This window comes from Pinus tabuliformis, chromosome 9, assembly GCF_031772625.1.
Source record: "Pinus tabuliformis cultivar Carrire ecotype Pingquan chromosome 9, CPIR1, whole genome shotgun sequence".
Taxonomy (NCBI): domain Eukaryota; kingdom Viridiplantae; phylum Streptophyta; class Pinopsida; order Pinales; family Pinaceae; genus Pinus; species Pinus tabuliformis.
Window position 1 is genome coordinate 768,494,679 of NC_142307.1, and position 15,879 is coordinate 768,510,557.

General features: G+C 38.5%; 1 protein-coding gene across 2 annotated transcripts in view; it reads left to right on the forward strand.

The window, feature by feature from the left end:
• LOC149150992 (RNA polymerase III subunit RPC82 family protein) overlaps positions 1-11,888 on the forward strand; it is a 333,151-nt gene extending 321,263 nt beyond the window's left edge. For both annotated transcript variants that reach the window (XM_089440967.1, XM_089440966.1), the window contains one exon: positions 11,412-11,888. In XM_089440967.1, the coding sequence (XP_089297093.1) occupies positions 11,412-11,588 (177 nt within the window). In that variant the 3' untranslated portion in view covers positions 11,589-11,888. The remainder of the gene's footprint in view (positions 1-11,411) is intronic.
• The last annotated feature ends 3,991 nt before the right edge of the window (positions 11,889-15,879 follow it).

The window sequence follows — 15,879 nt, forward strand, 5'->3', positions numbered from 1 at the left end:
CTAGCTTCACTCCTAGTTTAGCTGCAAGGAATTATATAAAAGGGCGTGGGCGAGTCTCGTTGGCAGCGTCATGGGAGAGAAGGGATCTGTGCGCCGTGTGAGAGCAAGCATTTGTGCGGCGTCGTGGGTCGAATAGAATCCAGGGAGCAGGCAGCCATCCTCCAGTTCTCGCGTTGTGGGTCGGGCAAAGGAGCAGGCTCCGTGCGCGTCGTTTGTCTCCGGTTCTTCGCGCGCGTCGTGGGTTAGGCAGAGCAACAGGCGTCGTGGGTCAGACAGAGCAACAGGCGTTGTGGGTCGGCCCGCAGAGTTGCAAGCGATAAGCGGTGAGATTTATATGGTTCAAACTTAAAAATTATAACATTTTTTTTTATGCATTACACATTATGTTTATCATATGGTTAAGTCTTTAAGAATTAAAATAATTTTTTTATAAACAAAATTAAAAGTGGTAGGCCCGTGGCCCGTGGCCCGTGGGCCGTAAGTTATATTAACCTAACCTGTAAAAATTAAAAAAAAAAAAATTATACGTTACAGATTATATGGCTAAAAATTATTTTATAAAAAAAAAAAAAAAAGTCCCAGGCCCACTGGCCATACGTTATATTAATATAACCTGTAACTGTAAGTTATAAATTTCTATTAAAAGCCTCAACTTGTAAGTTGAAAATAAAAATTAAAAAAATATTTTAATAATTTTATGTTTATAATTTTATTTCAATAATTATATCAATTATTCAATATGTGTGTTGTTTTTTTTATTAATATTTATTAATTTATTAGTTTTTAAAATATGTATATATATAATTAGTTATTTATTTAAATTTTAAATTATTTATTATAAAATAATAATTTAGAATTTTATATTTTTTTTGTAATTTTATTTTGCCCTACACATGCATATATATTTAATATTATATATAATAATATATTAGGAATAACAATTTAGAATTTTGTTTTGAAAATGACAATTTTATTAATTTTATTTGGTTATCAACGCAGGTGTGATAAACATGGAACCATTACAGCATGAATCTAGTGAAGGAATAAATGTCAATAAAGATCCAAGATCTCCTTTATGGCAGTATGTGGAAATTCTTGGCAAAAACTCTGGTGGTGGTTCGTACAAATGGAGATGTAGTGAATGCAATAGCATTCGAAATGGCTCATACACTAGGGTGAAGGCCCATCTCACTGGGCAAACCAACACAGGTGTGTTAGTATGCAATGGTCCAAATTGTCCAAATGGCCAACCTGGGACAGGTTTGAGTCCTGCAAAAGTTAAGTTTTATGCATCTTTGCAAAATGCCGCTGATAGGAAATTCAGCAAGGGAAAACTCCCTGTGCAAGCCTCTACAACCAAGTCTTCATTGCCATCTACACCAGCTCTCACAAGTAATAAAAGGCCTACTCTAGGACCTCTTGAAGCAGCATTCAATAACCAGGGTAGAGAAGTTGCAGATGAGCATGTTGCTCATTGCATCTATGCAAATGGACTAGCATTCAATTTGGTGCGCTCTCCTTATTGGCAACAAATGATTAAAGCAGTTAATGAAGCACCAAAAGGATACAAGAGCCCCGGGTATGAAAAGGTACGCACCACTTTGTTAACATCAGAAAGAAAATTTGTGGATAGACAATTACAATCAATTCGTGATACATGTGTAGAAACAGGGGTGTCCATCGTTTCTGATGGATGGAGAGACCAAAGAAATCGCCCTTTAATTAATGTTATTGCAATTTGTCCCCAAGGAGCAATGTTTTTGAAGGCCATTGATTGCAGTGGAGTGGAAAAAGATGCAACGTTCATCTCAACAATTCTTATTGATGCAATAGAAAGTGTGGGGTCACAAAATGTTGTCCAAGTTATCACAGACAATGCAAAGGTTTGTAGAGCAGCGGGTCTGATTGTGGAGAGTCAATACAATCACATATTTTGGACTCCATGTGTAGTGCATTCATTGAACCTTATGCTAGCCAAGATTGGTGAAATTGAGTGGATCAATGAAATATATGTAGCATCAAAGGAGATCCAAATGTTTATCACCAATCACTCAATGTCCCAAGCCATATATCGGAGTTTTGCAAAGTTGGAGCTACTAAAGGTACTCCAATTTTAATCAATGTTATGCATTATGAGTTCTCAATTTTAATGTTCAATTTATTTTATGTCTGATTTAAGATTTTACTTTTCAATATGTTTATGTAGGTTGCCGAAACTCGATTTGCTTCCCACACTTTAGTCATAAAGAGGCTTTTGGAGGTCAGACAAGCATTACAGGCAATGGTTATTGACCCTCTTTGGGAATCATGGAGGACTTCAACTTCTGATAGAGGACAAAGAATAAAGTAGATCATTCTTGATGATGCATGGTGGGACAAGGTCCAATACCTTTTGCAATTCACAGAACCAATTCTAACCATGATTAGGGCATTTGACACAGATATGCCTTGCTTGGGGGAAGTCTATGAAAACATAGATAGTATGTTGGAGAAAATACGGGAAATTATCAAGGCAACTGAGCATGACCCCTTTGAAGTATTTTACAATGAAGTGAAAGACATAGTTACAAAAAGGTGGAACAAAATGACCATGCCATTACACCTTTTGGCGTATGCTCTACACCCCAAATATTACCATTCCAAAATATTGTCTTTACCTGGTAGAGCAGCACCAAACAGAGATTCTAAAGTGTTACAGGGATATAAGACAACTTTGAGGAAAATCTATAGGGAAGTTGGAATTGCAAAGGATGTACGTGAGGAATTTGGAGCATTTGTACAATCCACTGGGATCTTTTCAGATCCAATAGCCATGGATGATCGGGGGCATATGGATCCTATTACTTGGTGGGGCTTCCATGGTGGACATAGCACTTATCTCTCAACCCTAGCCACAAGGTTGTTATCACAGGTTGCCAGTTCCTCATCAGCTGAGAGGAACTGGAGTACATATGGCTTCATCCATTCGGTAAAGAGAAACAGATTGGGAGCAACGAAAGTTGAGGATCTTGTATATGTCCATTCCAACCTTCGCCTTCTATCACATTCTACTTTAGAGTATAAAAAAGGTCCAAATAGGATGTGGGATGTGGAACCTGAGATCTCTGACTTGAACATGACATTGAATGCCATGACTCACCTTAATCTACTTGAGGATGCTACACAACCACTTCCTACTTCTGCAACAACTTCTAACATTCCTGGCGCACGATCGTCTATTCATGATGTAGAGTTGCAATATGTAGATGATGATGATGTAGACCCATTTCATGATTTGTAGACACACCTATTCTATATTATCATATTAATAAAGTGATCACTGATCATTGATGAAACATTCATTTTGTTTTTACTACTATCATCTTTGTATGAGGCAAGATGCATCATTTCAGTATTCAGATTCATAAATTGTCTAACAATTTTAGTTCTAATGTTGTGATTCATGAATGGTTTTGATTTTAAACATCAAATGTATTTTTTAAAATTTCAAAAAATATTATTATATATTTTTGTACTTGCCGTATCCGGATCCTAGCTTTTCAAAAATCCAACGGATCCGGATTCGGATCCGGATCCGTATCCGTCTCCTAGTAACTTAGGGGGAAACCCTTGATCAATTCTTCTTTTATGTTCTTCAAAGTTTAGCAGAGAAAGAGAGAGAAAGATAGTACATTTATAATAGAAGTCAACACTTTGACTTTTGATATCTCATGAGATCAGTTGAAGACATATGCTTCAACTGATTTTCTGAGGTGACTCCTTCACCTATCTTTAGTGCAACATCTCATCCATTTTCCGCACCTTATGGTGTAGCACCATGCTGCCCCATCACAGTGCTGGACTTGGATCACTGAGTTGCTCTCATCTTCATGCTGCTCATCATGCTGCATCTTCCATGGTCTCGCCCATGCTTATGATTACATTCTTCTTGATGCTGCCCATGATCCATGTGTCATTGTGCTGCTCATGCACATGATCTCATAGATCATGCTGCCCATATATCTTATGATGCCCTTGCCCATATATCTCATGATGCTGCCCATGTTCATCATGTTGCCCATATATCTCATGATGCTGTCCATGTTCGTCATGCCGCCCATATATCTCATGATGTCTATGTTCATCATGTTGCCCATATATATCATGATGTCCATGTTCATCATAGGGTGTCTTTCATGCATGCCATGCCATGTCATTACAGTCATACCATTGACTGCTATATCAACATTGCTGCCCCTCAAGGATGACAGGGTATATGTATGCCAAGATCACACATCATGCTGATGCCCATGACTGCATTATATATGTGCCCAGATCACACATAAATACTGCTGCCCATGACTGTGTTATATATGCCCAGATCACACATCATGCTTCTGCCCATGACTGTGTTATATATGTGCCTAGATCACACATAAATACAACGTCTTTATCTCTAATTGCTACAGCGATTTACCATGACAGTGGCACCCTTGTATTGCGGCTTCCTTCTCCATCATGGTGGCTTTCTGTGGCTTGACTCTTCATCACTGCAGCTTTACTGTGGCCTCATGTCTTGCGGCTCCCTTTACCACGGCCTTCACCTTGACTGCGGCCTCATGTCCTGCGGCTCCCTTTACCACGGCCTTCACCTTGATTGCGGCCTCATGTCCTGCGGCTCCCTTTACCACGGCCTTCACCCTTGACTGCATGAGCATATAACATTTGCTTTGAACAACATGTCTGCATCCACTAAGAACAGCGTATTACATTTGCTTTGTACAGCATGTATATGTCTCTATTACCGCGTGTAGATAGATCTTCATTTGCCAGCGTAGATAAGACCTCATCTGCTGTGTGGATGTACCCTCATCATAGTGTATGGATTGCGGCTCTTTCTACTACAGCTATATCTGCAGCTAGGGCATCCAACTTATTCTCTTTATGTGTCTTCTCCTTCTCCAAAACGTGGAGAGGAGGAGTTCACATGGAGAACGTGTGTAAAATGACATCAAATCCTCATCTATTTATACCAAAAACGTATAGGTTGAATAGACATGACGTTTTGGGCTTCTTGAGCCTACGTAAGAGCTGGGCGGCTTGATAAAAATTACATAATCAAAATAAATTCATATCTCCATAAATACTTATCGGAATCAAATGATCTTTGGATCAATCCTACACCTCTAGACGAGAGGGATCCAATAAAAGTATCAGCTGCCATAAATAAGCTGACCCACATGGAGTTTGGCCCTAGTTGCCAATTTTAACACTCCCTCTCAACTAGGGAGAACTCCATCCGCTGATCTATATGACCGACTGTACTGTCTCTGCCATCAGTGCCCTGCGCAGCTTTGCCCAGCTCTGTTGGCTTTGCTCTGCTTAGCTTTGCTCAGCTCAGCTCTGCTCTGCTAGCTCTGCTCAGGTCTACTGGCTCTGCTTAGGTCTACTGGCTCTGCTCAACTTAGCTCTGATGAATTATGAAGAAGAAGAATTGATCGAGAATGTCTCATACCATTCTCCATTGACCCGAAGTCAGTCTCAGAGTGCGTACCACTGGTCCTAGACCAGTGTCTACCGACCCAAAGTCAGCATGATAGTGGGTAACACTCCTACCACTAGTCCCAGACCAATATCGCAGTGTCAGAGAGTGTACCACTGGTCCCAGACCAGTCTCAACCGACCCGAAGTCAGCGTCATAGTATGTACCACTCTCACTGGTCCCAGACCAGTACTGCACTGGCACGAAGTCAGTCTCAGAGTATGTACCACTGGTCTCAGACCAGCCTCAACTGACCCGAAGTCAGCGTCATAGTAGGTACAACTCCTACCACTGGTCCCAGACCAGTATCGTAGTCTCAGAGAATGTACCACTCATCCCAAACTAGTCTCAACCGACCCAAAGTCAGCGTTATAGTATGTACCACTCTCATTGGTCCCAGACCAGTACTGCACTAACACGAAGTCAGTCTCAGAGTATGTACCATTGGTTCTAGACCAGCCTCAACCGACCCGAAGTCAGCGTCATAGTAGGTACAACTCCTACCACTGGTCCCAGACCAGTATTGCAATCTCAGAGAGTGTACCACTGGTCCTAGACTAGTCCCAACCGACCCGAAGTCAGCGTCATAGTATGTACCACTCTGACTGGTCCCAGACCAGTACTGCACTAACACAAAGTCAGTCTCAAAGTATGTACCACTGGTCCCAAACCAGCCTCAACCAACCCAAAGTCAGCGTCATAGTAGGTACAACTCCTACCACTGGTCCCAGACCAGTATCATTGATCCCAGATCAATGAAGGTCATCCTATCGTAGGGAGTATAGTAGATACAACGATGCGTCCATCAGTACTACTATGGTCCCTATCTTCATTTCCCTGCTCGTTGATCAAATGAGAGGTACTTCCCATGAGTCCCAGACTGCATGGATAGGATGCCTCGACAAGAGAACTTAATCAATCCCGTCCTCACAGGAGAACTAATCATCCTGCTACATAGGAGAGCGAATCATCGTGTCCCACAAGAGAGTGAATCATCTTGTCCCACAAGAGAGAGAATCATCTTGTCCACAGGAGAGCGAATCATCCTGTCCCAGTGCGCACCACCAGGGGAGGGTGAGTCACCCTGTGGTCGTATGTTGCTCCATAAGAATCGCAAGCCCCCAGAGCTCTCAGAGCTCAATGTATGCAACATGCAGGACCCTTTTACAAGGGTCTCTCGACGACTCCAAGTCGTAAAGGAAAATCACAGATTTGATCTTTCCTCGGGGCTTTGTCAAAATGTCAGCAGCCTGTACATCAGTCTTAATGCGATGGAACCTCCTTGCTCATCGACTTACCATATCCCAGATAAGGTAGTATCTGATGTCTATCTGCTAGAGCAATCTTCGAATACGGGATTCGTCAATAATCAAATCCCACCTCTGGTTGTTACAGAGAATCACAGTGGTATTCATCATGTGTACTCACTGAAGAGTTTCCACAACCAGTGAACTTCATACGAGGTCATACTCGTAGTTATATATCTAGTCTCGGCGGTACTTATAACAATCGACTTCTGCTTCCTGCTCATCCATGATATCAAACAGAATCCAAAAAGAACCAGCACTAAAAAATGCTCTATTGATACTCCACGCTGCATGCCTAGTCAGCATTCGGATAATCATGCAGTTTTCATATTTCCGGCAGTGTATCTCAATCCATGAGAGATTGTGCCCCGAAAATATCTCAAAAGATTCTTGGCACCAATCCAATGAGGCTCAACCAAATATGAGCTCCCCGTGCTAACTGCAAAACATATGTCCAGAATCTAACTCCCTCTTACTTCTGTAAATGAGAGGGTCTGCACTTGTCAGAAATAGTTCGTCCCCATAAGGTGCCGGTATGAGAGGTCTATCATCCACAACCTTCGAATAATGGTTTGGATCGGTTTCACTCCTAGTGAATCTCGGCCTCATCAAATAGCTATCAGTCCTCTCATACTACGCCTGGGGTGTTTTGCTTCAAGCCATAGAGGGCTTTCTTCCACCTGTATACATGAGATTCCTGTTCATGAATCTCAAACTCCACGGGTTGTTTCAAACCTGTGGACCTGCTACATGAGGGGAATGGTCCCCTTGTAAGATTTTCCTTCGGTACATCTCAGACATGTACTTTCATGTTCTTTTTGAATTCAGGCTTCCCTGTCACCATCTGACTTATAGACCTCCGGTGCTGTGTGTTAATGGACATGGTCCACAGTGGACTTCCTGTAACTTAATACAACCCTGAACTCAAAAGCATCTTAGAAAATTCTATTTTCAAACATGTACCTTACCATCGATGTATGCCACCTTAAAATCTTTGACTTCCATTCCTGGGGTTCCTTGCTTCCTTGAAGAGTCGGTCGTGTCCTTGATGACCTGCATCTCTGCCATTCGAACACTCCTTTGCATAAGGTCTGAACTTATAACCAAGACATTTGCCTTTCCTTCCACCCTTAGATCCGAACTTCTCAATGAAGTGATCTTTAGATGGGCCATCAAAAACTTCTGTTGCGCCATTTTGATAACATTCTCTGCTTCGACTTCTCCTTGGGTGAATTATGAGGAACCCATTGATCCTTTCGTCCTTGTCCCCACTGTCTTTGGTGATTGCTCTTTCACTCTTGCTTGGGCATTGTCTTCGCCTCAGCTCCGATACCATGTTAATTTTAGGTATGTTCTATGCTAGAGAAATTTATTTAATTTCTTTTCCATATTAGCAATCACATCAGCATAAAAGTAAACTGTAGATAGAACATGAATATAAATCGCAGAAGACAAGCCAAGAAGAGAGGACACAAGATGTGGCGCTAGCCAGGGACAAACCCCAATGTGGGGAACCCTTGATCAATTCTTCTTTTATGTTCTTCAAAGTTCAACAGAGAAAGAGAGAGAGAGATGGTACATTTACAATAGAAGTCAACACTTTGACTTTTGATATCGCATGAGATCAGTTGAAGACATATGCTTCAACTGACTTTCTGAGGTGACTCCACCTATCTTTAGTGCAGCATCTCGTCCATTTGCCGCACCTTACGGTGTAGCACCATGCTGCCCCATCACAATGCTGGACCTAGATGACTGAGCTGCTCTCATCTTCATGTTGCTCATTATGTTTCATCTTCCATGGTCTCGCCCATGCTTATGATTACATTTTTCTTGACGCTGCCCATGATCCATGTGTCATTGTGCTGCCCATGCACTTGATCTCACAGATCATGCTGCCCATATATCTTATGATGCCCTTGCCCATATATCTCATGATGATGTCCATGTTCATCATGCTGCCCATATATCTCATGATGCTATCCATGTTCATCATGCTGCCCATATATCTCATGATGTCCATGTTCATCATAGGGTATCTTTCATGCCATGTCATTACAGTCATACCATTGACTGCTATATCAACATTGCTGCCCCTCAAGGATGATAGTGTATATGTATGCCCAGATCACACATCATGCTGTTGCCCATGACTGCATTATATATGTGCCCAGATCACACATAAACACTACTGCCCATGACTGCGTTATATATGCCTAGATCACACATCACGCTGCTGCCCATGACTGTGTTATATATGTGCCCAGATCACACATAAATACAATGTCCTTATCTCTAATTGCTACAACGATTTACCATGACAGTGGCACCCTTACACTACGGCTTCCTTCTCCATCATGGTGGCTTTTTGTTGCTTGACTCTTCATCACTGCAGCTTTACTGCAGCCTCATGTCCTGCGGCTCCCTTTACCATGGCCTTCACCTTGACTGCGACCTCATGTCCTGCGGCTCCTTTACCACGACCTTCACGTTGACTACGGCCTTCACCCTTCACTGCATGAGCGTATAACATTTGCTTTGAACAACGTGTCTGCATCCACTAAGAACAACATATTACATTTTCTTTGTACAGCGTGTATATATCTCTATTACCGCATGTAGATAGATCTTCATTTGCCAGTGTAGATAAGACCTCATCTGCTGTGTGGATGTGCCCTCATCATACTGTATGGACTGCGGCTCTTTCTACTACAGCTATATCTAAAGCTAGGGCATCCAACTTATTTTCTTTATGTGTCTTCTCCTTCTCCAAAACGTGGAGAGGAGGAGTTCACATGGAGAATGTGTGTAAAATGACATCAAATCCTCATCTATTTATACCAAAAACGTATAGGTTGAATAGACATGATGTTTTGGGCTTCTTGAGCCTACGTAAGAGCTGGTTGGCTTGATAAAAATTGCATAATCAAAATAAATTCATATCTCCATAAATACTTATCGGAATCGGATGATCTTTGGATCAATCTTACACCTCTCGACGAGAGAGATCCAATAAAAATATCAGCTTCCATAAATAAGCTGACCCACATGGAGTTTGGCCCTAGTTGCCAATTTTAACACCTACCCTCTTCTTGAGCTTCTCAATATCACACATGAGAATCATATGCAAAAGCCCTTTTTCTTTTCCTTTGGTCTTTCATTTGTGAAAAAAACCTAGCCTTAGAGATCTATAGGCTGAGATTAAATCTCAAATCATTAGATGAAGGGTAGAGAATCAAAGATTATTACCCTCTCTTGTCCCTTTTTCTCATGTGGTCCCCCTCACTTAAAACTCCCTGTCTCATTTTTTAATGCTATGTACCTCGTGCAATTTTTCTCTCATAAAGTGACTTTTTAAATATAAAAGTCACTTTAATATTAGAAGACTCTTTGTACCTTTTCTGCCTAAGTCACATTTAAAATATAGAGTGACTTAATTAAAAAGGTACCTAGCACATGTACCACTTCATAAAGTGACATAACTCCATGACATTAATAAAACACATAATGTCACTAGACAAAAAGGTCATTAATGTGTCTTCATAGGACAAAAGGATAAATTTCTAGGAAACACATGAGTTTGCACACATGAGACTTCTTCCCGTGCTCCTCAAAGCCTTGAGGTTGCTCTATATACACTTCTTGCTCATCACCCTATTGAGAAAAAGTGTTTTCACATCCATCTGTTATATCCTCCACCTCATTATGGAAATAATAAATAGGAGAACTTCAATGGAAGTATATTTGGTGATTGGAGCAAATGTCTCCTCATAATCTTCTCCCTCTTTCTAGGAGAATCCTCTTGCCACAAACCTTGCCGTGTACTTTGTGATAGCCAAACTTGGCTCACAAGTTAAATATCCAAAACACTTGGCATATAAAAATGTCCATTAGGGAAAAATAATAATATATATAAATGTATGAGTTTGAATGATATGATTGATTGTACAATGATGGGATCCATATATCAATGTTACATTTGTCATTATTGGTCATTTATCACTAGGGGTCCAAAATTTAAATTATCAGCAATACCGAGTAAAATATTGGAAATTATCGGGAAGCTTAAAAGACAAAAAAAATCATTTTTTTTTTTTTTTAAATTCTAAAACAACAACATCAAACAAATAGATTGCTACATAAATATGGAAGTAATATTAATATATAAGATGTATAAGATGTCAAGTGATGCATCATATATTGATATTGAAATATGATATTTGTCTTGAGTCATAAGATCTAATAGAATGATACAAACTCATATCAAAACAAAAATAAATTATCTCATGAGTCATGAGATGAATCGTGGCAATGATAACAACGGATTTCCCCTTGTTTGCTTGATGGAAAATGGTTACAACATCCTTAGCATTGTTATCCGAACCAGATAAAAGATTGTACATCCAAAAAATACATGAAATATTCAAATTTTGAAAAGAACATATTCATGTGCATCCTTGGTTAATTGATTATTTTAATGAGCTAAATATTTAATTTCATGTCGTGAAGATTGCATATGGTTTTCACACCCTTAAGTCTGTTATGTTGGTAAAAATTGAATATATACTTGGAATTGTATGCAGGTATTAGATCTCTTAAAGCAAATGCACCAGTCCAAAAATACAGATGGAAGCACATCACATGTAACTTTGACTAAAACTCAGCGTGATCAAGTAAATCATATACGTCGAGTTGCAACAGTTTTAGAAACATCTATTTTGAAGCTTGACGATTCTATCACGCTATTTCATGACTTTTAAAGATGTTCTTGTACTTTCTACATGATTCCAGATTCACAACTCTTATTTTCGTAGATGGTGAAAGTTCCAAGTACATTGTATACCAGCATGTACAAAATTAGCATAAATGAAATCAATTCATATCTGAAGGAAAATTAATTATTCAAAAGGGTTTCATGGAAAAGGTAGAATCTATTAGTGTTCATAAAGGGATATTTAGCATGAACTGTATGCATCTTTGTTTTTCCTCCTAGCATCATGATGGTATGCCTGGGGGACAATCTGAAAATTTATCTGTTATTTAAGCATTTGAAATCTCAATGTTTTGTTGTGTATCGGATTTGAATTTTGGTGCAAATTTTCCATTATAGCCCTCTTGGCTCAGATTTTCTATTGTTGTTCTTTGCTGCATCGGGGCTTTCTTATGATACCCAATATTTACCTTCCATTCCATGTTTATCATGTGCTATTAAAGAATCAATGAATACACATATTCTTTGTAAGAGAAATTCGAAGCTCTATATTCTTGTAAGAATCACCATCTAGTAAGTTGGAATGACATTCCTGCTTAAACAAGTTTACCCAACTCTATTGTTTTAACTGCAGATTAATTCCTATTAATCAAAATAATTAATTACCACATCAATTTGTCCTATTAACATAGCATTTGAGAAATCAACGGTCATTTGTCACATCTTTTAAAACAAAATTACCCAAAGTTGTAAAACCTTAAAATTAACGTACTTAAAACACAAGTAATGTCAAAGAAATCCTTTCTTGATCTATCAAATCGAAAAAAACAGGGGGAATTTTATCTATTTAAAGTAAAGGGTGGTCCTCTCAAGGATGGCAATTACATTTGTTTCATTTTTAACATCTTGCAGTGTGTAAATTCTCACCTTTAAATAATTTTCGTGTACTTATAAAGTCAAGCAAGTGGATTATTGGGCCCTTCTGGCTTGTTGCTCAATATTAAATTCATACCCAAGTAGTTACAACACCCAATGCGTAATTCTCATCGTGATGGTTTCCGTCCACCACTACTTGTGCTTGAATAGAGAATATTCCTTGACTTAACTAGGAAGAATGGAGAGGCCTCCATCATATCAGTTGGATTATGTGTTGTACTCCTAAGTGTCAAGGAGTTTTAGCCTTAAAAACCATCAATGTGCTTATGGAGTGTGTAGTCCTTTGTGCCAAATAGATTATTAGATCCTTGGAAGGGAAAGAAGCACAAAAACTCTTGCTTTGAATTGCATTGGTTGAGGTAACCCATATGAGAAGAAAGGTGGAAAGGGATTAATTTCTAATCCCTCCTCATCTCCTTGTTGTCGACCAAGTTTGAAGCCTTATTCATAGCAAAGATTATATGGAAAGTTGTCAAACCCTTCATGTGGTGGAAAGGGATTTATGTTATAAATGGGTTGTCTATTATATCATAAGAATATAATCCTTATGGTAGTATTTGTTGATACTTGATGCAGACAAGCCTTATAGGTTCTAACTCTATATAATTAATTTCTACAATTTCTTTTTTGATAATAATAGAAAATATGGAATGGCACAATCACACATTCAACACAAATTTTATACTAGAAACCCCAATTGGGAAAACCTTAAGTATTTTCAGTATATTCTATCTTTACAATGTTAGAATACAATATGTATATCCTACCATCCATAAACCCCCAATCCATAATCTTGGACTAAAATACAACCACAATTCCTTAAGTGAAATTACAAAACCATGGACCACATAACTATGCACTATAAAAATGCCAAGGATGAAAACCATACTGATAAAAAGTTGCTTGATGAAAACCTATCAATGATTTTCACTTAACAGGGCCCTTCGAGACTTCGTATGGGGGCTATTTCCCCTCAATAGGTGTGTGCGTGGGGGTGGAGGGGGTTGTTGGGATGGCTATCAGAACCCATAGTGACCCTACTCTTGCATTTGATGAAAGAATCACGTAGCTTGCAACTAGTCATGCAAAGAATATAACACATATCCAACATTCTCCCACTTGTTTATTTGCATACTAGGGGCCACATGATTTCTTGATCAATGATCCAAGGAAATAATGCCAATTTTTTTTTGCACCAAGAAAATTTCTCAATGTTGATATATTTTCTTAGTGGATCTGCAAGGATGAAAACCATACAAATGAAAAGTTTCTTGATGAAAGCCTATCAATGATTTTCAATCAACAAGGCCCTTCAAGACTTTGTAAGGGAGCTATTTTCCTGGACTAGCGAATCTATGCAAAGAGACAGAGAAAAGAGTATCATGATCATTTCCATCCCATCCCAGTGACAATAGGGAAGGCGAAGGAGCTTACAATCAATATCCTGATCTACTTGCTCTCTTCAGTTGTTGAAGAAGATAAAGCAGCGAGTAGTTTCCATCATTAGAAGTTCCCCGGGGTGGCATTAGTGTCCATTAGTGTCCCAGGCATTAGTAGTTTCCATTGATGATAAGCCTTTCCTGGTGGCATCCTTAGACAAAACTATGACAAATGATAAGACAGGGGTGGAGGGGGTTGTTGGGATGGCTGCCAGCCCCCCTTGTGACCCCCTTGTTGCATATGATGCAAGAATCACGTAGGCAACTAGTTGTTCAAAGAATATAACACATACCCGACATTCTCCCACTTATTTATTTGCATATTAGGGGCCACATGATTTCTTGATCAATGATCCAACGAAATAACACCCACTGTTTTTTTGCACCAATAAAACCTCTCAATGTTGATAGTTTTTCTTAGTGAATCTGCAACATTCTAATAGATTTTTCCATGGGTTAGTGCATACATTTTTTGTCCTCTTTTGTGTTTGTTGGTTGATTATTTGAATGAGCTAAATATTTAATTGCATCTCATGAATATTGCACATGGGTTTCAGTCCCTTACATGTCTATTATGTTGGAAAAATTGAATATATACTTTTTGGAATTGTATGCAAGTATTAGATCTCTTAAAGCAACGCACTAGTCCAAAAATACATATAGAAACACATCACATGTAACTTTGTCTAAATTCAGTGTGATCAAGTAAATCATATATGTCAAGTCGCAACAATTTTGGAAACCTATATTTTGAAGCTTTGTGATTCTATTATGCTATTTCATGACTTTTAAAGGTATTTCATTGTACTTTCTATATGATTCAAGATTCAAAACTCTTCTTTTCATAGATGGTGTAATTTTCAAGTACATTGTATACCAGGATGTACAAAATAAACATAAATGAAAATTCATATATGAAAGAAAATTAATTAGTCAAAAGGGTTTCACAGAAAAGGTAGAATCTATTAGTTAGTTCATCAAGAGATATTTAGCATGAAATGTATGTATCTATGTTTTACCTCTTAGCATCTTGATGGTATGCCTAGGGGTAATCTAAAAAGTTATGTGTTATTTAGGCATTTGAAATCTCAATGTTTTCTTTTGTATCAGATTTTAATTTTGGTGCAAATTTTCCATTATTTTGTATCAAATTTTAATTTTGGTGCAAATTTTCCATTATGGTCCTCCTGACTGATATTTTCTATTGTTGTCCTTTGTTGCATCAGGGCTTTTTTATGATACCTAATATTTACCTTCCATTCCATCTTTACTATGTGTTGTTAAAGAATCAATGAATACACATATTCTTTGTAAGAGCAATTCAGAGCTCTATATTTTCATTAGAATCACCATCAAATAATTTGGAATGATATTCTTGTTTAAACAAGCTTACCCAACCCTATTGTTTTAACTGCAAATTAATTCCTATTAATCAAAATAATTAATTACCTTATCAATATGTCCTATTAACATAACATTTGAGAAAACAATTGTCATTTGTCACACCATATAAAACAAAATTACCCAAAGTTGTAAAACCATTAAATTAATGTACTTAGAACAAAAATAATTGGTAAGTAATCCTTTCTTCCTTGATTTATCAAATCAATAAAACAGGGGAAATTTTATCTATTTAAAGTATAGGGCAGTACTCCCAAGAATGGAAATTAAATTTGTTTCATTTTTGACGTCTTGCAGTGTGTAAATTCTCACCTTTGAATAATTTTTGCGTACTTGAAGTCAAGCAAGTGGATTATTAGGCCCTTCTTGCTTGCTGCTCAATATTAAATTCATACCCAAGTAGTTACAACAACTAATTTGTAATGCTCATCATGATGGGTTTCATCTGCCTCTACTTATGCTTGAATAGAGAATCTTCCTTGCCTTAAATTGGAAGAATGGAGAGGCCTCCATCATGTCAGTTGGAGTATTTGTTGTACTCCTAAGGGTCAAGGAGTTTTAGCC